At 43.4% G+C, this 19681-nt stretch overlaps 1 protein-coding gene across 2 annotated transcripts in view; it reads right to left on the reverse strand.

The window, feature by feature from the left end:
* Positions 1 to 19681, reverse strand: part of AAGAB (alpha and gamma adaptin binding protein) — a 58239-nt gene that overhangs the window by 36535 nt on the left and 2023 nt on the right. For both annotated transcript variants that reach the window (XM_002718171.5, XM_008268855.4), the window contains exons 2-4: positions 1215 to 1405; positions 998 to 1094; positions 235 to 324 (exon numbers count right to left, since the gene is read on the reverse strand). In XM_002718171.5, the coding sequence (XP_002718217.2) occupies positions 235 to 324; positions 998 to 1094; positions 1215 to 1405 (378 nt within the window). The remainder of the gene's footprint in view (positions 1 to 234; positions 325 to 997; positions 1095 to 1214; positions 1406 to 19681) is intronic.

The raw sequence follows: 19681 nt of genomic DNA on the forward strand, positions 1-19681 counted from the left end.
ATAAATGAAACAAATCTTAAAAAAAAAAAAAAAAAAAGTCAAATGGTTGCTGAAAACATACAAGTGGATTATTATATTAATGATAAGACCACAACAGTGGATTTTACTCAAATCTTTTCAAATGACTAGGGAAAAAATAGCATTTCTTGAATTTCACTGAGATTCTTAATCCTTAAATTAAAATAATCTCTCACGTCTCAATCCAAATGCGTATCTTCTAACACAGACACTTACCATCCTCCTCAGGCAGCTCCTCTGGACTAAGTTCTACCAACTCAAAGCCATGTTTGATGCACCATTCTTGAGCTTTTTGCCGGTTCACACCTAAAATATAAGCAAAATCTTTCTATGTAAAAACAGAATGAAAGACTCTCCACAAATCTCAACTAATTCTAAGGGAACCTAAAATAAAGTAATTAAAGAATTGATTTCTAAATTCCAAAGTATCCATTCTTTACTTTATTAAAAAATATTTATTTATTTGAAAGGTAGAGTGATAGAGGAGGGAGAGAGGGAGAGAGATCGAGTGCTTCCATCGGTTGGTGCACTCCCCAAACGGTTGCAACAGATCGGCCAAGCTGAATTTAGGAGCCTTGAAACTCCATTTGGGTCTCCTACGTAGGTGGAAGGGGTCCAAGCACTTGGGGCATCTTCCACTGTTCTCACAGACACATTAGCAGGGAGCTGGATGGGAAGCAGGGCAGAAAGGATTTGAACTGGTGCCCTGATATGGGATGCTGGCATTGTGGGTAACAGCTTAACACACTGTGCTATAGTGCCAGCCCCCAAAGTATCCATTCTTTAAAAAAAAAAAAAAAAAAAAAAAAGAAAGAAAGAAAAAAGTAAATATTGCAAGATTCCCAAGGGAAACGGTTGAAAATATTTTTGTAAAGCCATGAATTCATTCAGATGTAACTGCCTGAAGCTGAGAAAACCCGTGCACCCTGCCCCCAAGGAGTGGCAAGTGCAAGCCCCACCCTGCCCCGTGAGCACTCACCATTTTCTGACACTCTCTCACAGACCAAGATCATCACCTCGGGCAGCCAGGCTTCTGCCAGGGGGAGCCAGGAGGACACACTATCAAGACCCGATTTCTAAAAGGAGCGAAAACAGACAGATACACAAATAAAACCAGAACTCACAGAAAACGCAGGAGGGAACAGACAAGACACGCAACTGTTTCTTATTCAAGGCCCCAGAGAAAAGAACCTTACTTGTGTGCTGTCAAAGTAAACCACAAATGCTTGGACACACTCAGCAATCTCCGCAGTGATGAGGAATCTGTTCGGTACCACACACAGATTGATGTCTGCTGAGTAGTATTTATTATCAATGGTCCAGGGGTAAAATCTCACAGCATCGTGGGAAGTCGCTTCCACAATAAGATCTTCTGTTCCAAGGATGTCTAAATAAATGACACAACATTACTATGGAAAGTCAATTTTCTCAGTCAGATAACAGAATAATCGGCTATTTTTGGCTGTATCCATTTATGTAAGGATTCCAAAGGGCTTTGCATTTATTAAGGTACTTTCTTCTCTGCTCATTTGATTAGAAAAGGAATGGTGACATAATTCAAGCCACTGGCTTTTTTTATTTAAGAACACAAAAATCATTCAGACTAGCAGAGAAACAACAGTCATCTACCCAAACACTGAGAAAAAAGCTAGTAGAAGAGAAAGAATTACAGCTGCCTTTATTTTATTGCTTAAATACTTCAGGGGAGGTGGAAGAGTATAAGAATTTCAAGGGGGCTGGTGCTGTGGCGTAGTGGGTAAAGCCGCCACCTACAGTGCCGGCATCCTTATGGGCGCTGGTTCGAGTCCCGGCTGCTCCACTTCCGAGCCAGCTCTCTGCTATGACCTTGGAAAGCAGCTGAAAATGGTTCAAGTCCTTGGGCCCCTGCACTGGCATGGGAAGACCTGGAGGAAGCTCCTGGCTCTGGATCGGTGTGGCTTTGGCCGTTGTAGCCAACTGAGGAGTGAACCAGAGGATGGAAGACCTTTCTCTCCGCCTCTCCTCTGTGTAACTCTGACTTTCAAATAAATAAATAAATCTTTAAAAAAGAAAAAAAGAATCAAAGATTTTACCTGCTTTGTACTTGTTTCAAGCTAAAAAAAATATAATTAATGCTAAACTTTGAATAAAATAGAAGAGCTGCACACATTCCTTGGGTTAAATGCTTAGATATTAGTTTAGTTAATTAAATTTTTTAAAAATGGATAATTGATAAATGGCCCCAATTCCATTTATATTCATCCTTGTCCACAGTCTTTGAAAGTCAACCCAAATACTTGGTAAGTTTCTGGTAAATTTCAAATGTGCAGGATTTTCAAGCAAATTAAACACTTCAGATTATAACCAAATCTTTCAGAAATCCACATGCAGGGTGGGTCTAACAGGAAATCCTCATGGTTAGAAGACAAGTCAGTAATGAGCAAATAAATATAGATGTGGTCATGCAGATGCCGGAGCTCTTGGCTTCCATCAGGTCACACAATATTTAGAACTGGAAAAGACACTGGAAATTGTTCTAACCCAACCACACCCATACCCACAACTTCCATTTTATACAGATGTGGAAAATGAGCTTAGAGAAGTAAAATGATATGCCACTAATTATGTTATTAGAAAAATACAGAGATAAATGGTCACAAGCCCCTTTTCAGCGCATCCTAAGATGAACATGTAAAAATAGGCCTCAAGTTCATAATTATCAGGACACTGAAAACTAGTAATTAAATTCCAGGGCTAAGATACTTGGAGAGCTGCCATCACGTATGGCCAATACGAAGACCTGGGGAAGTAACTGAGTCCAAAGACTGCCAGGAGCAATTTCTAGTAATATATAAAGTATATATGTGTGTGCACACATGTATGTGTGTATTCTTTCCACTGGTAAAGTCTAAGTCTCAGCATGTGGCCATTACAAGGAGCTAGTCTTCTGAAAAGTGATTCTGCCCTGAATATAAGGTACATTGTGAAACTTAAAAAAAAATTTCCCCCAAACCAGAATTGTTACTCTTAAATGAACAGAAGGTCTGTACCAGTATTTGAAAATCTGGTCTCTTATCCTATCACTTTAAGCAGATCTTTCTGCTTAATTTCTACCTGAAGTCATAATCTTTCAGTGTCAATCAATCCCATCACAACCAGGTGCGGTGTCTCTCATGGAGCATTATGACAATTTCAGGTGGGAAATGAACAGGAAGAACTGATGAATTATGAAAATCAAAGATTCTGTCTTCATGTAAATATCTCATGGGAAAAAAACTAGAACAAATTCTATGCTGCATTCAAAGCTGACATTTCAAACTTTGGGCAGGAGGCGTAGCAACATGTGGCGGTGTCCTTAGGAGCTGGCTATGCACAGCCAACACACACACTACAACATGCCAATAAAAGCACATATGGAAGAAGGCAAACTTAACCAAGGAGAACAGAAAAAAATGCATAAGCTCATTTTTTTAAAGGACTGGAGGAGTCACCATATAAATCAGTCTTCATTCATAGCTCATTGTTTCAAATAATTAATTGACTTTTTTTAAAGGCGAGGAGCACAAGCAATGAACTCATGAATGTCCTTGTTGGGAGGCAGCAGAGGGGCTCATTCCTACTGTGGCCACAATCACTTCTTTACATTTCCTAACTGGCTGTAAAGTGAAAACTTGAATCAAATTTGAGTTATGCTTTTTTCAAATCAATGCCTTCTACCAATGTGAAAAAACAAAGTAAATTAAAATGGCATGAACTTATTAACTGCAATTTAGAATATTTGGATTTATTTTAAGGGTGGTTTTTAAATTTGGATTTATTTTAAGGGTGGTTTATTAATGTTAGAATACAAGACAACAAACCAATGTTTGTTATTCAAAGCTCTTCAAATTTCAATTTTATACTGATTTTTACATGATTAAGATATTTACTTAACGTATAAAAAGAAGCTATTTTTTTCTCTTTTCAATAAACCCAGATGGGAACAGAACCAACAAGTTGGGAAAATGAATTTCACTGTTCAGTTTTAGTAGCTGAGTGAGTAGCTGTTGTTTTTAATTCTATGCACTGACTAATTTACTCATCAAATTCTCTTTCACTGAACATTTTACATCTAATCAGATACTTTCTGTGAGGCTACATATGGACTTTATTATCACATCTGCGCCCTATTAGAACCAGGGAGGAAATAGTGAAGACTGCCTCACTTTAGTTCTTATCATCAATATCATAATGTAGACTTTAATTTAAAAAATGTAAATCTCTGCACTAAATATAGCTTTCCTTCCTCATCTTTTCTATTTGACTTCAAATGCTTAACAAGTTTATTCTTTCTCAAATTAAAACAAAAATCACTCCACTGGCTGTACATATGGCTAACAGTTTCTACAGACAGGGTGGAAAGTGGAATTAAAATGAAATTAAAAGGTAAGCTTTTTTGGAAAAAAAAATTTTGAAACCCATGCATACAAGAGATCTTCCAAAAATTCATGAAAAAATATGTATTATGAAGAAACTAGGCATTGATCTCAGAAAATTTTTGTACCAAAATAAACTCAACTGTAAATTTTTTCCACAAATTTTTTGAAGTACCCTCATATAATTCATTCGTTTTGCAGATTGGAAAACAGAGCCAGAAAAAAAGAAGCCACTATGCCCAACAGAAGCAGGATCTACAACTGAATTCAGGTCATCAGCACTCTATGGTACACGCTTAAGATCCGAGCTAGATCACACTTTAAGTGCCTCACAGTCACCTACGACCCTAAAGTACCCTCTGCCCTTTTAGGAACACTAAAAATCCCAGACAGAATGAGGGTACCATTAGTCCAGGTCGGGGCGCCGGATTCTGTCCCGGTTGCCCCTCTTCCAGGCCAGCTCTCTGCTGTGGCCCGGGAGTACAGTGGAGGATGGCCCAAGTGCTTGGGCCCTGCACCCCATGGGAGACCAGGAGAAGCACCTGGCTCCTGCCATCGGATCAGCGAGGTGCGCAGGCCGCGGCGGCCATTGGAGGGTGAACGAACGGCAAAGGAAGACCTTTCTCTCTGTCTCTCTCTCTCACTGTCCACTCTGCCTGTCAAAAAAAAAAAAAAAAAAAAAAAGAAATGAACCTGCAGCAAGATTAGCCCACCACAACACTATCTATGTCATTGGGCATTTCTATGCCAAAGGTGAGTTACAGTGATTTTCTAGGGTTTTTTGCCAGACAGACTTCCTTGAAAAATTTTCAAGGGTCTCCCTTCTTTCGTTAAACTGCATTGATGTAGTCAGCTCTGACACAAAACAATTCAAGAGCACTTGGCAGACATCGCCCTCTCATTCACACTGTCGGCAGCCACCTGGTGGAGCTCTAATTCATCAGTTTTTAAGAGACAAACACTAGTGATTAACTGCCAGGGCTGTTATTAGGAACCTGGTTTTATGGCTTCAGATAGTTCATTTACATGCATTTCTATGAGAAGTTACACCTGGTCCAGTTCCAGTAGCAAGTCTAAACCGTCCCCCCAGCTGAAAGTGCGGTGTGAATCTTCCCTGTTTGAGAAACTGTTTGTACACAGCGACCAACTCTCCAGTAACTCCCACTTCCTCCCTTCTTTGGTGAGCTTATTCTCCACGCAGTCTCAACAAGGGAATTACTGAAGAGAAAGATTCAAGAGTCGAAGGAAGCTGTGTGCCAAGGCAGTACCTTGGTTTAACCGGACGCTGTGCTCTTCCTCTCGCCCAGCTCTGCACTGCTCCCCATCTGTCCCACAGCTCCTTCCCTCCAGGGTCACTCTGACAGGCAAGCAAATGGCTGAAAAGAGGCAGCCACTGAGGCTCCTTTCAGCGTGAATTAGGAAGCAGACCGAGTTCAACATGAATTCCCAAAACATCACAAACATCCATTTTCACACACACACACAGACACACATACAAACATGTACATATATATGCCTTTACCTCTGCCAAAAAGTAAAATAAGTATTCCATGGACCGTGTTTTGGAGTGCTCATACCTCCTCTAGCAATAAAAGAATTAAGCACATTTTTAATACCAACCGAATGCATGCTTAACCAATCACGACACTGCTGTAAAGAGAAGTGGCCCAGTGGTTAAGTCACAGTTACTATGCCCTGGGGGCAGAGACAGCTGCCACCTGGAATCAGGACGATCCTTCTAGAAACCAGCAGTCTCCTGAGAACGCTAGATTTTATTTTTCCTCATAATCTCAAGCTGCCTTTACGGCCAGGTGTCACCACTTCCCAGCCCGGATGTGAGGATCCTTCCTGGTATGTACTCTTGCAGAGATCCAACCTAACCAGAAGAGGGAAGACTGTGAAACCGGAGGTCAGACAGAACCGCCTCTGAATGCCGCCAGGCTTCTGCCAGACCTTGGGCAGACTAGGTGCTGGGCTTGTTTCCTCACCCGCAAGTGGGCTAGCTTCCTGGTTAAATGAAACAGCTCTAAGAAAGTACAGCCACCAGGCACAGAGGGGCCTCAGTGAGCGCTCCTTCCCTTCTCCCCAGCCCAGTTTTTTGCATGTGACAGCACTCTTGGCTGAAAGACAGGTTGGAGACGTGCTGAAGATGGTTAGGAAGAAACATCATAATTACAAACATCACAACCGCCCCCCTTAAGCTGCTGTGGCCCCTCCCTGCCACCCTTGACCACCCCCTAAAATATGCCTTCTTAAAGTTTGCTTTTCCATTGTTAAGGCATATACCAAGACAGAAGAGAAGCAATTAGGAAAATTATAGGAGGCAGCAGAGTCTGACGTCAACTGAAGGGGAAAGTGACCATTATGAAAGAAAAAGATTGAGTAAAATGTGATTTGGAAGAAAAACACAAAACCCAGCATTTTTATTAACTGGCAAGGCAAGAGAGGCCTTTAAAAATCATAGTAGGGTCCACACTGCTGCAAGCAGTTACAATTTCACAGCCTCAGTTTCATAAAAATGTCATATAAGAAGGGTGCCGCTCTGTCACATACTCTGTAGCAGCCATTAACTAACAGATGGTTCCCCAGGTACCGAGAGGCGACCACATTGCTGCAATGTAGACGGCACTTAATGGGTAAAACTGAAAAAGCTGCACTTTACACAGACCAGTGTCAGGAATTCCCAGCTGGGATTCCTGGAGAGATCACACACAGGCTCGTGGTGCGAGGCTGTGTGTTGTTCCTTTCATCTGTCCGTCAGGCAGTCACTGGACTGAATTAAAACAACACACCACCGCCTCAACAATAGCACAGAGATCCTGGTGTGCTCACAACACCTCATTACCTCTCCCCAACACGCCCCTTCTCTGCTCACGCTGAAATTCACATTTCCACATGTTCTTGGGTTTTTTATATCACAGTGGAAAACTTTTCAAAGTTGAAGCAGAAGAAATCCAACCTAGTCCTCCTTCTAGAAACCTGGTCTACTTTCTCCCTGTGGTCATCTGGAATTGGTCACCACAGCTGCATCTTAACATAACTGGGATGGGGACGTGCCTGCATTGAAATGCGACAGAAAGAGGCCGGCAGGAAGCGGAGGACATGGACAAGTGCTGCAAGAGGCCAGCAGGAACCGCCAGCCTAAGTCTCAGGGCTGCACCCCAAGCCCACTCTACTGCCCAACTGACAATCACTTCCCACCCATGTTTCTTTGCATTCCATTCTATCATTTATTCAAAATGACAGTCTGTCAACACCTGGAGACACTTCTGATTGTCATGCGCAGGGAGCTGCTGACAGCCTACAGTGCCTGGGACAGACCCATACAGCTAAGTATGTGGCCCAAAATGTTAAGTCTCAAACCTGAGAACCCCTGCACTACAGCACAGATACCTTGTGGAATCCCCTTAGCTGTTGTCCTCAAACAAAAAGTTGCAGAATACAGGCTGGTTTTTATTCTTCCTTGACTATTAACTACAAAAATTATTTGGCAATTGATCTTAGATGTTTTGAAAGTAATCAATTAAATATCAGTTTCTGGAATAAAAAGACTTATGTTATAAACCTAAGCAGGAGGATTACGAGATTATAATAATTTTCATATTTAAGTGACAATTTTCCACAGACAAATCAGCACCACATAATAAAACCTTAAAGAATTCTGAAATCTCAGTGTCTACTCAGGACGACAATGAAATCTGAAGCAGATGCTAATTTACTTTGAAAGGAGACAAATTTCCTAAATGGAGTTAAGTCTAATGATCAGCATTTACTCTGTAGCCTCTGTGCTCAATACTGAAAACAAACATGGTCCACTAGAAAGTGTCATGAAATAGGCCCAACACCCAGCACCCGAAAGGTTCTGCAGGAGGTGCACAGTCGTCACTGGGCAGCACAAGGAATCATGGAAAAAGAAAACACCGACCGGCCAGACTTCACCAAAATTACTAACTTCTGTTTCAGAAAAATGTCATCAAGAAAATCAAAAGACAGGCCATAGAACAGAAGAAAATATTTACAAATTATGTATCAGTAAAGTACTTGTAACAATATGTAAAGAAATCTTACAATACACTAATAGGATAAAAAAATAAATTTAGAAATAGATTTTTAAAAAAGGGAATGGACGTTTAGCCTAGTAGTTGAAATGCTGGTATCCAACATTGGAGTGCCTGAGCTGGAGCCTCAACTCTGGCTCCTGACTCCAGTTTCCCATGAATGCAGGCCCTGCGAGGCAGTTGTGATGGCTCACGTAACTGGGTTCCTGCCATCCACGCAGGAGACCTGGATTGTGTTCCCAGCTCCTGGCTCTGGCTCTGGCCCTGACCATGACCCAGCCCTGACTATTATAGGCATTTAGAAACTGAATCAGTAGATGGGAAATCTCTGTCTCTCCAATAAATATTTTTTAAGGACAAAAAAGAATTTCATAGACATTTCGCCAAAGATACATGAGTGGAATACATTCACATGAAGATTCTTAACATCATTATTTGTTAGATAAATGTAAATTAAAATCACAATTGAGATACTTCACACCCATTAGAACAGCTAAAATTGAAACTACTGATAATAACAAGTGTTGTCAAAGATGTGGAGAAACTGGGACTCAAACATTACTGATAGGAATGTACAAAAGTTCTGCATGCTGAAAAACAGTTTTACACTTTCTTAAACATGAAATTACCTTATGACCAGCAATTCTATTTCTAGGCATCTGCCCGACAGAAATGAAAACATGCCTACATGAAAATCTGTACAAGTGTTCATAACAGCATTATTCACAATAGCCAAAAAGCAGAAATAAGGCAAATGTCCATCAACTGACGAGCAGATAAACCAAATGTGATATGTTCATGCAATGGAATATGAAGTTTACTCCATACATGGATGAACCTCAGAAAGAACATGCTAAATAAAAGAAGCCAGACACAAAAGACCACATATTATATGACTCCATTTATATAAAATATCCAGGGGCCGGCGCTGTGGCACAGTGGGTTAAAGCCCTGAAGTGCCGGCATCCCATATGGGCGCAAGTTCAAGTCCCAGCTGCTCCTCTTCCGATCCAGCTCTCTGCTATGGCCTGGGAAAGCAGTAGAAGATGGCCCAAGTCCTTAGGACCCTACATCCACAGTGGAGACCTGGAAGAAGCTCCTGGCTCCTGGCTTAAGATCATCACAGCTCTGGCCATTGCGGCCATCTGGGGAGTGAATCAGCAGATGGATGACCTCTCTCTCTCTCTCTGTCTCTACCTCTCTCTGTAACTCTGCTTTCAAATAAATAAAATAAATCTTTAAAAAAAAAAATCCAGAAAAATCTACAAAGGCAAAAGACAGAAAATGCACTGACAATTGCCTAGGGCTGGGGATAGGAGGGAAAAGTGACTGTAAATAAACATAAGGTGGCCGGTGCCCCGGCTCTCTAGGCTAATCCTCCGCCTTGCAGTGCCGGCACACCGGGTTCTAGTGCCAGTTGGGGCACTGGATTCTGTCCCGGTTGCTCCTCTTCCAGTCCAGCTCTCTGCTGTGGCCCAGGAAGGCAGTGGAGGATGGCCCAAGTGCTTGGGCTGTGCACCCTCATGGGAGACCAGGAGGAAGCACCTGGCTTCTGGCTTCGGATTGGCGCAGCGCGCTGGCCGCAGCGGCCATCTGGGGGATGAACCAATGGAAAAGGAAGACCTTTCTCTCTGTCTCACTCACTGTCCACTCTGCCTGTCAAAAAAAAAAAAAAAAAAAAAAAAGCACAACGTTTCCTTCTGAAATGAAAGATATGTTCTAACAGACAGTGATGGCTGTTGTTCAACTCCTTACATATATTTAAAAATCAATGAGTTATAAATATGCACTCTTAAATGAAAGGATTTTATAATAATGATATCCCAAAAAAGATACTAAATAATCATGGAGGCTGGGAGAGAATGCCCTCCCGTTTCTGCTAAGCCAGGTGACTGAGGCCTGTTTCAGGCACTGAGAACAGTGGGTGGCACATGTTAAGTATTTGAGGGCATGAAGTCAACCCAGCTCAAAGTCAGATAGCTATGGAGAGGAAAGAACTTGGTGTTCAAGCCACAGATTTTCACCCCACAAACATCTTGCACAAGCCAGGAAGAATTCAGACAGAACAGCAACTCTGCTGTATCAACATCACAGCACTGTTCACTGCCAAACGAGCGCACATTTTCCTGCTCTGAACAGACTGACATTGGCCCAAGTATGGCGATGCTTTCCCCACCTCTGCGCAGAACCAGCCTTCAACTGGAAGGAATATCCAAGCCCACATGGGTGGTTGTTGTAAAGGTTTGTAATCATAAAGGCTCCTTAAGAGTTTCACAGCTGGTCCATCTTTAACCTACGTCAATCTTGCTTCCTGGATAAGTAATTAGAGATGTATTTGTAGTATTCGCAGGCACTGATTCCAACATCAATACAAAGTCACGTCCAGATTATCATTCTTGCCAGGCAAATTTAAAACAATTTTCATACTTTAACCTTTTAAAAATATGATTTTATATCAGATTTCATTATTTATGGAGTGTCATTACTTGAAAAATTATACAGGGCAAAAGGGAGGAAAAGTTGTTAAAACCCAATGACCACTGCATACTTTTGCCAAACAAAAACAAGCAGATGGCATAAAAACAAAGGTCCAAGTCTAGACATGCTCAGAACCTTCCCGGATGGTACAATACTCTGCATCATAAACAGCTTTGTGCCACGGAGACTGACGCCTAACACTGTTCCACTGGCATTTTTCCTCCTCCTCTCCACCTCACCCCGTTTACTGCAATGTAATATGCTAGAAAGACAATACCTTACAATTAGTTCACTCATCAATAATATGTTAAGGGTTAGTCTAAAACTTCACACACCAAAGTCAACATCTCTATTCTACAAGTAAGGAAACAAACTGAACACCAATAGAGACATTTTCATTTATTATTTAACATTACACTGCATCTATCAAGGCCCCAACTACCATGAAAGAGTAAGTTTAAATGTACTTTGAAAGCTATAAGATTTCTCATGTTAGGAGTAAAATCTACAGCAATTTCTCCCATCCCTGTCTCCACTTTGAACACATAGAGTTCAGGTTGCCAAGAAGTTGATCATTTTCCAAATATAGAAAAAAATTACAATTGAATCCTGGCTCCCAGCTTATCAGATGGACAGCTTTGGGAAACCACAGCTTCTCTGAGCTTTAATTTCACACACACACACACGGACATAATGTGGACATAACTTGGACATGTCAAGTCTTTTTGGATTTGCATGGAGTACAAACTTGTATTAAAGCTTTCCCTTCTCCTTAGGCTGACAATTTAACATTTTTCTAAAATAAACACAAAAATCTTATGCCCTTTTTCAATGTTAATTAAAAATTTAAAAATATAATAAAGTATCACAGCTAAAAATAAATCAAAGTTCCCCCACCCCCATTACTAGTTGAAACCACTGCTTTAGTCTGACTGTCCACTGAATCACTCTGCGATGACAACTGTAGGCCCTTGTGGGAGACTTTGTTGGCCTGATCTTTCTTCCATCCTTTGAAGAAAATAAACGCTTAGAAATATACAATCCAATTAAAGGCAGAGTTTTCCTACCACAACAAAATAACAACTCTGCTTAAACAAAAATTATGACTTATTTCTAGGGTAGACCAAAAGCTCCACTCAAAATATCTAAAGAAGTTGCAGAGGAGCCAGTGCTGTGGCTTAGTGGACAAGCCTTCACCTGCGCTCATCCCATATGAGTGCTGGTTCGTGTCCCAGCTGCTCCTCTTCCAATCCAGTGTGCTATGGCCTGGGAAAGCCCAAGTGCTCAGGTCCCTATAGGAGACACAGCTCCAGCCATTGTGGCCACTTGGGGAGTGAGCCAGCAGATGGAAGACCCCCGCCCCAACTCTCTCTCATTCAAATAAATAAAATCTTTTTTTTAAAAAAAGTATAGAAGTTTGCAGAAAAGTGCAAATTAGAAGACTCCAGCTCTTATCACACGGCTAGACAACGTGGGCTAAGCTGCACAACAGCCTTTTCCTTTCAAATAAGCATACTCCTAGTAAACTGCTTTTGCAAGGATCGCAATCTGACAGACCTAGAAACAAACTCGCAGCCTTGCAGAAGAATGCACGTTTTCCACAGAACCAGAGTCCCAAGTGATGGCTGGCTGTGCCTGTGCATACCTCATAGCCTCGTTTACCCATCACATCATTAGCTTCCTGGTTCTGCAGCCTCGGAAGCCTGAGGACCAGAGGACTCATTGCTCCTCTGGTAAATGTACCCGGATTCCAAACATGAAAAGTTAAATTTTCTACTCTATAAGTGAAATTACTGAAACCTTAGAATAAAGCTTGGTTCTTTGGTTTTCAAAAACGCACACACACAAACTTGAGAAGGCCAGCGTTGGGGAGGTGGAGCAAGATGGCAGCTGAGCGAGATGCTCCAGCGATCATCTCCCCGACAGACACCAGCTTGAACAGTTATTCACAAACCAAGCCACCTTCACAAGGACTGAGGAAGCCACTGGCGCTGTGGCATAGTAGGCTAAGCTTCCACTTGTGGCGCTAGAATCTCGTGGGAACCAGTTCAAGTCCTGGCTGCTCCACTTCCGAACCAGCTCCCTGCTGATGGCCTGGGAAAGCAGTGGAAGACACTGTAAGTGCTTGGGCCCCTGTACCTGCGTGGGAGACCCAGAAGAAGCTCCTGGCTTCAGACTGGCCAAGCTCCAGCCGTTGTGGCCATTTGAGGAGTGAACCAATGGACGGAAGACCTTTCTCTGTCTCTCCCTCTCTGTAACTCTACCACTCATATTAAAAAAAAATAAAATCTTAAAAAAAAAAAAAGAATCTGAGGAAGCCAGGTGGGAGCTCACAATGCTTGGTCTAGTACAATAAGAAAAGACACACCAAAGAAAACAGGATGGAAGGAGTTGCCCACGTTGCCCCCACCCCAGCTCCAAGCAACATAGCACATATAGAGATACCTCACCTCCCACTGTGGGGAGGGACAGAGAATTAAGCTAAAACCTAGACATGAAACACAGTCCCAGGACTGCTACAGTGAAACTGGTGCTAGACAGGGCTCCACCCATGGTCCCTGCTCCAGGCCAGTACTTGCAGACCAAGCCTTTGAACCCTCTAGCCTGGCAGCCAAGAAACACTTCTGCCACTCCTTCTTCAGCCTCCAGCAGATAGCAAAACATGACTCCAGCTACTGTGGGGAAGGACGGGAAAGTGAGCTTAGCCTGTTCCTTGAAGCTCAGATAAAACCCAGAGGCCACTACCCGCAGGCCAGGGCTCACAGAGCATGCCTCCAGATCTGCCCCAGCATCAGACGGAGACCTGTTCCTTGGGGAGAGGGACTCACTGCAGCCTGGATCACCAGCAGCCTTGTGCAGGCTTGGCATGCACCCTCACAGAGTCCAGGGACTGTGAGACCCAGCTTGCCTCCACCACCCACCCCTCCTGGAACCTCAGATAGTGAAGAGTAGCACCTGAGCCATAGTGGAATAGGGCAGGAAAGTGAGCTCAGGGCTTTGCCTTGGAGCTCAGCGCCAGTCCTCCTGCAATAAGAACCAGCACCAGACAGGGCCCAAAGATTACTATCCCCACCACAGATGGAGTCTCCAGGACCCACACCCTAGTAGGATGGAGTTGTGTTTTGACTACTTCACCCTCAGCCTTGCATGGGCCTGCGTGCATTCACAAGACAGCACAGGACCCCGTGGCTGTGTGACTCAGGTGTAACGCAGCTAAGTGTCAGCCTGGGTGGCCAAGGATCTGCCTTCACCATGCGTTCCCCCATACTGTGCAAACAGAAGAAGCATGACCCCAGCCCCTAGGGAGTACAGCACCAAAGTAAGCACAGGACTGCAAACTGGAACTCACGCCAGGTTGGCAAAATTCGACACTAGGCAGAACCCAACTGTCCCTGTCCCCAGGCCAGAGCTCGTGGACAGAGGCCTCTGGACCTGCCTCAGTGCCAATAAAGACTCACCACCCCAGCTGATTGGACTAATAGCTTGCTCAGCATCACCTGTGGCTGTTTGTAGCTGCCCTGGGCTACAAGTCCACTTCAGCAGGCAGCCCACAGTAAGGTGGGCCTTGGTTCTACCCCCATGCTATGGCAGACTATGGACTCCAGATGTGGCCTTTCACTGACCTGCTGGTGGCCACAGGACTTCTCACTCTATTCCTCCCCCAACCTCAGGCAGCATAACAAAGAATAAGGAAGAAAAGGTAGATGGGTGCCAAGAAACTGCATAGACACCTGTGGCTAGTGCCACAGGGACCCACCCCAGCATGTACCACCAAACTTTGGGCCAGTCACATCCCCTGTCACCCAGGAACCTGAGCTACTCCATCCAGGTCTCTGGGTAGACATGCCCATGATCCCAGTCACCATGGATTAAAAGCTGGTGCCCCCAAGACCTTGGTCCCACCCTGCAACCTGCCACAGAAACTCACGCAACCCGGCTGCGACTGAGAGGAGTACCACACACCCCCACTGCCACTGTCATCAATTACAGTTGAAGACAGGGAGACTATACTCTACAGCACTGAACTAACTGGAACTGCAGCCAAACAGTCTGTCAACCTGACACATCTTCAGGAAAAAGCCTTTTACCACAAAAGCCGCCTTTCAAAAGTGATAGAAACTAATGATCTGCCAGATACAAAAATATCAACATAGGGACACAGATACCAAAAAGAAAGGCAATAAGATGCCCCCAAAGGAACAAAACACTCCAGTAACAGATGCCAAAGAAAAGGAGATCAACAAAAGGCCAGTTAAAGATGTCAAAAGAATGATTATAAGGATGCTCAGAGATACAGACAAAATTAGGGAAACAATGCATGATACTCATAAAGGAGAAATTCAACAAAAAGACAGATCTTGAAAAAGAACCAAACAGAAATCTTGGAAATGAAGAACTCAATAAGTCAAAGAAAATATACAGTTCAAAGCCTCAACAATAGGACAGATCAAGTAGAAGAAGGACTATCTAAACTTGACTGAAATAGAGGGGGGGGGGAGAAAAGGGAGGGAGAGGAGAAGGAGGAGAGGAATGGGGAGAGGGAGAAGGAGAGAGGGAGGAAGAGAGAGAGAGAGAAGGAAACAAGAATGAAGAAAGCATCTGAAACCATTGGGACACCATTAAACACACACACAACACTCAAATTGTGGGGATCCTTGAGGTAGAAGAGAGGAATAAAGACATAGAAAAACCTCTTCAATGAAATAATAGCTCAAAACTGCCCCAAAATAGAGAAAGATATGAACATCCAAGTACAGGATTCCCACAGGACCCCAGACAGACATGACCAGAAAAGATCTTCAAAGTGACACTTTATAGTCACTCTCTCAAAAGTATAACACAAACAGAACTCCAAATCCAGCAAAAGTGCAGAGTCACATTTAATAAGTCCCCAAGAGGTTAACAGATTTTTCAGCAGAAACCTTACAGGCCAGGAGGAAATGGAATGATATATTCTAACTTCTGAAAGAAAAAACTGCCAACTTCAAAAAGACAAAAAATAATAAATGCTGGCAAAGACATAGAGAAAAGCAAACCCTTACAACACTGCTGGTGAGAATGCAAATAAGTGCAGTCATTACACAGAACAGTATGGAAGTATTGCAAAAAAAGTAAATAGATCTACCACATAACACAGCTATCCCACTTCCGGGGACTCTATCTGAAGAAAATGACGTCAGTATAGCAAACAGATACCTGTACACCCATGTTCACTGTAGCTCTATTCACAATAGCAAAGAGATGAACTCAACCTATGTATCTGTCAATGAATTAAAAAAGAGAATGTGGTAAATAATACTATAAATTTATTCTGCCATAAAAAGAATGAAATTCTGACATCTGCAGCAAAATGGATGGAACTGGAGGTCATCATGTTAAGCAAAATAAGCCAGACATAGAAAGACAAATATCACATGTTCTCTTTCATATGTGGAAGCCAAAAATAAAAAGTTGATCTAAACTTAGAATAGTGATTATTAGGAAGGATAGGGAAGAGAGGATGGAGGGAGGCTGGATAAAACCAAAAGACAGGAATAATAAGTTCTAGTGTTCCACAGCACTACGGCAGGGTGAGTGCAGTTCACAATCACAAATTATATACTGTGTGAAGAACTGGAGCGAGGAGCCCACAGGCTCTACACACAAGCACCTGGGCCATCTTCCACTGCTTTCAAGCACATTAGCAGGGAACTGGGTTGAAAGTGGAGCAGGGGCTGGAACTGTGGCGTAGCGGGAAAGCTGCCACATCCCACAAGGGTGCTGGTTCTAGACCCAGCTGCTCCACTTACGATCCAGCTCGCTGCTACGGCCTTGGAAAGCAGTAGAAGGCTGCCCAAGTCCTTGGGCCCCTGCACCCACATGGGAGACCAGGAAGATGCTCGCTTCGGATCAGCTCAGCTCCAACTGTTGTGGCCAACTGGGGAGTGAAACCAGGAGATGGAAGACTTCTCTCTCTGTGTGTAACTCTTTCAAATAAATAAATCTTTTTTATCTATGTATTTATTTATTATTTGATGGGTAGAGTTACATTGAGTGAGAGCGAGAGAGAGAAAGGTCTTCCATCTGCTGGTTCACTCCCCAAATGGCACTGCGCCGATCCGAAGCCAGGAGCCAGGTGCTTCTTCCTGGTCTCCCATGTGGGTGCAGACGCCCAAGCAGTTGGGCCTTGCTCCACTGCCTTCCTGGGCCACAGCAGAGAGCTGGACTGGAAGAGGAACAGCTGGGACTAGAACCCAGCACCCATATGGGATGCTGGCGCCCCAGGCAGATGATTAACCAAGTGAGCCACAGCGCCGGCCCAATAAATCTTTTTTATTAAAAAAGGAAAGTACAAGTACAACAGTTAGGACTCAAAGAGGCACCCACGAGATGGTGGCATTGTAAATGCAGGCTTAACCAGCTGTGCCGTAACACTGGCCCTCTTCACCTCCTTTTAAAAGTCTATTCTGATACAGTAGTTTAACACACACCTTGGGCCACCGGCATCCCATATCAGAGTGCCTGGTTTGAGTCTGGGCCCCACTTCTGATTCTAGCTCCCTACAAATGTGCACCTTGGGAAGCAGAAAGTGATAGCTCAAGTACTGGGTTTCTGCCACCCACACAGGAGAACCAAATGGAATTCCAGGTTCCTGCTTCTGAAGAGGCCCAGCCCTGGCTGCTGCAGTCATCTGGGGAATGAACCAGTAAATGATTAGTCTATCTTTGTGTGTGTGCCTTTCAAATAAAATGAAAGTAAATGATTTTTTGTTTAAAGTGAACCAGGGCCAGCATTATAGTGTAGCACACTAAGCAGCTGCCTGCAACACCAGCATTCTCATATGAGCACAGTTTGAGTCCCAGCTGCTCTACTTCCTGTCCAACTCCCTGTCAATGTGCCTGGGAAGGAGAGGAAGATGCCCCCAGTGCTTGGCCCCTGCACCCAGGTGGCAGACCCAGATGGAGATGCGGGTTCTTGGCTTTGGCCTGGCCTGGCCCGGCCCCTGCCATTACAGCTATTTGGGAAGTGAACCAGCAGATGGAACAATATCTAACTCCAATCCACTCACTCCCTCTCCCATGTCTGTAACTCTGCCTTTCAAACAAATAAATCTTAAAAAAAAAAAAAAAAAAAAAAAAAAAGCCTACTACACAATCAGGTTCACGAATGTAAAAAGTGATCCAAGGATCAAGAGTCCTGGAGGCCACAATTTCCTCAGTGAGCTCAGAGGATGAAGTGAGAATTTTCGGTGTGAATCAGCGAACGGCTGAAACCAGCCACTCTGTGTATATACCTTTCCAATTCCTTTCTGGATAGGAAAGTGAGAAAGCTACGTTCTAACACCTGATCTGTGGGAAAATCTTCCAAAACAAGACAAAATAAACCTTTAACAAATAAACAGAAATCTAAACTTGTTAAGGACTAACCTTTTTATCTGACATCAGACACCTACCCAGAATATTGCAAGTCAGGGCTCCGAGTGACAGACAGGAAGTCTCCTCACACGACAGCGAGGCCCCGCTGATTCTGTCTGTACACTGACCAAGTAAGTTTGGTTGTGAAATACTTCCCACTGGTGGTTAAAAGCAGTAAACTCCATCAGGAGCCGAAGCAAAGAGAAGCTGAAGAACCATAAAGGTTCCCCTTCTTGGAGCAGGGAACCAAATGCTTCCAAAAAGGTAGATCAGACTCCACCCAGAACTACGCTGGCCTGATACCACTGACACTCAGCAGAATCACTCACCTCCATCTCTTATCCCAACTGAAATTCGACTCATGGCTAATTTAATAAAGCCTTTATCCATGGTAAAGCAGATCACTAGGCCAGCACTTCATTCTAATGCTACCCACCACTACCCTACTCATAACCTTGGAAGAAATAGTAAGCTCGCTTTCATTATTCACTTTTCCTTACTCAATTACCTCAAATATTATCTGCTCACTGTTTTCACTTTATTTCTTCACTATTTAACATTAATGGAATCACAAAGGAAAGGTCATCTAATTTTTTTTTTTAGATTTTTATTTATTCATTTAACAAGTAAAATGACAGACAGTGAGAGAGAGAGAGACAAACAGAGAGAAATGTCTTCCTTCCGTTGGTTCACTCCCCAAATGGCCACAATGGACAGAGCTGCACCAATCCAAAGCCAGGAGCTTCTTCCTGGTCTGCCATGCCCATGCAGGGGCCCAAGCTCTTGGGCCATCCTCCACTGCCTTCCCAGGCCACAGCAGAGAGCTGGACTGGAAGAGGAGCAACCGGGACTAGAACGGGTGCCCATATGGGATGTCGGCGCCGCAGGCGGAGTTTTAGCCTAGTGCGCCACAGCGCCAGCCCCCAGGTCATCTAATTTCAACCTGAATCACAGCTTTCTAAAGAGACATTTTACATATGAGTTCAGAAATAAAACGGGTCATTGTACAAGATTCATTTTACCCCCCAAATTGTTGCCACACTTCATATAAATGCACTGTTATGGTTTGACGACTACAGGTACACAGCTCCGACCTACAAGGCAGTGGCCACTTCTGCCCATTCTGTTCCTTCATGCGCCTTACAGGGCACCTGAATATTCCTGAAATGTCTTTCAAAGGAGTTTCATGTATCATGTATAATTAGTGATTTTGGAAAAATCACACCAAGAATCTTAAGACCCTTGAGCAAATGCTAGTATAGTCACTAGATGGACACATGATGGAAGCTAATGTTTGATGTAATATAAAATAAAGAATCAGGATAAAAATTATATATGA

This window comes from Oryctolagus cuniculus, chromosome 12 (assembly GCF_964237555.1).
Source record: "Oryctolagus cuniculus chromosome 12, mOryCun1.1, whole genome shotgun sequence".
Taxonomy (NCBI): Eukaryota; Metazoa; Chordata; class Mammalia; order Lagomorpha; family Leporidae; genus Oryctolagus; species Oryctolagus cuniculus.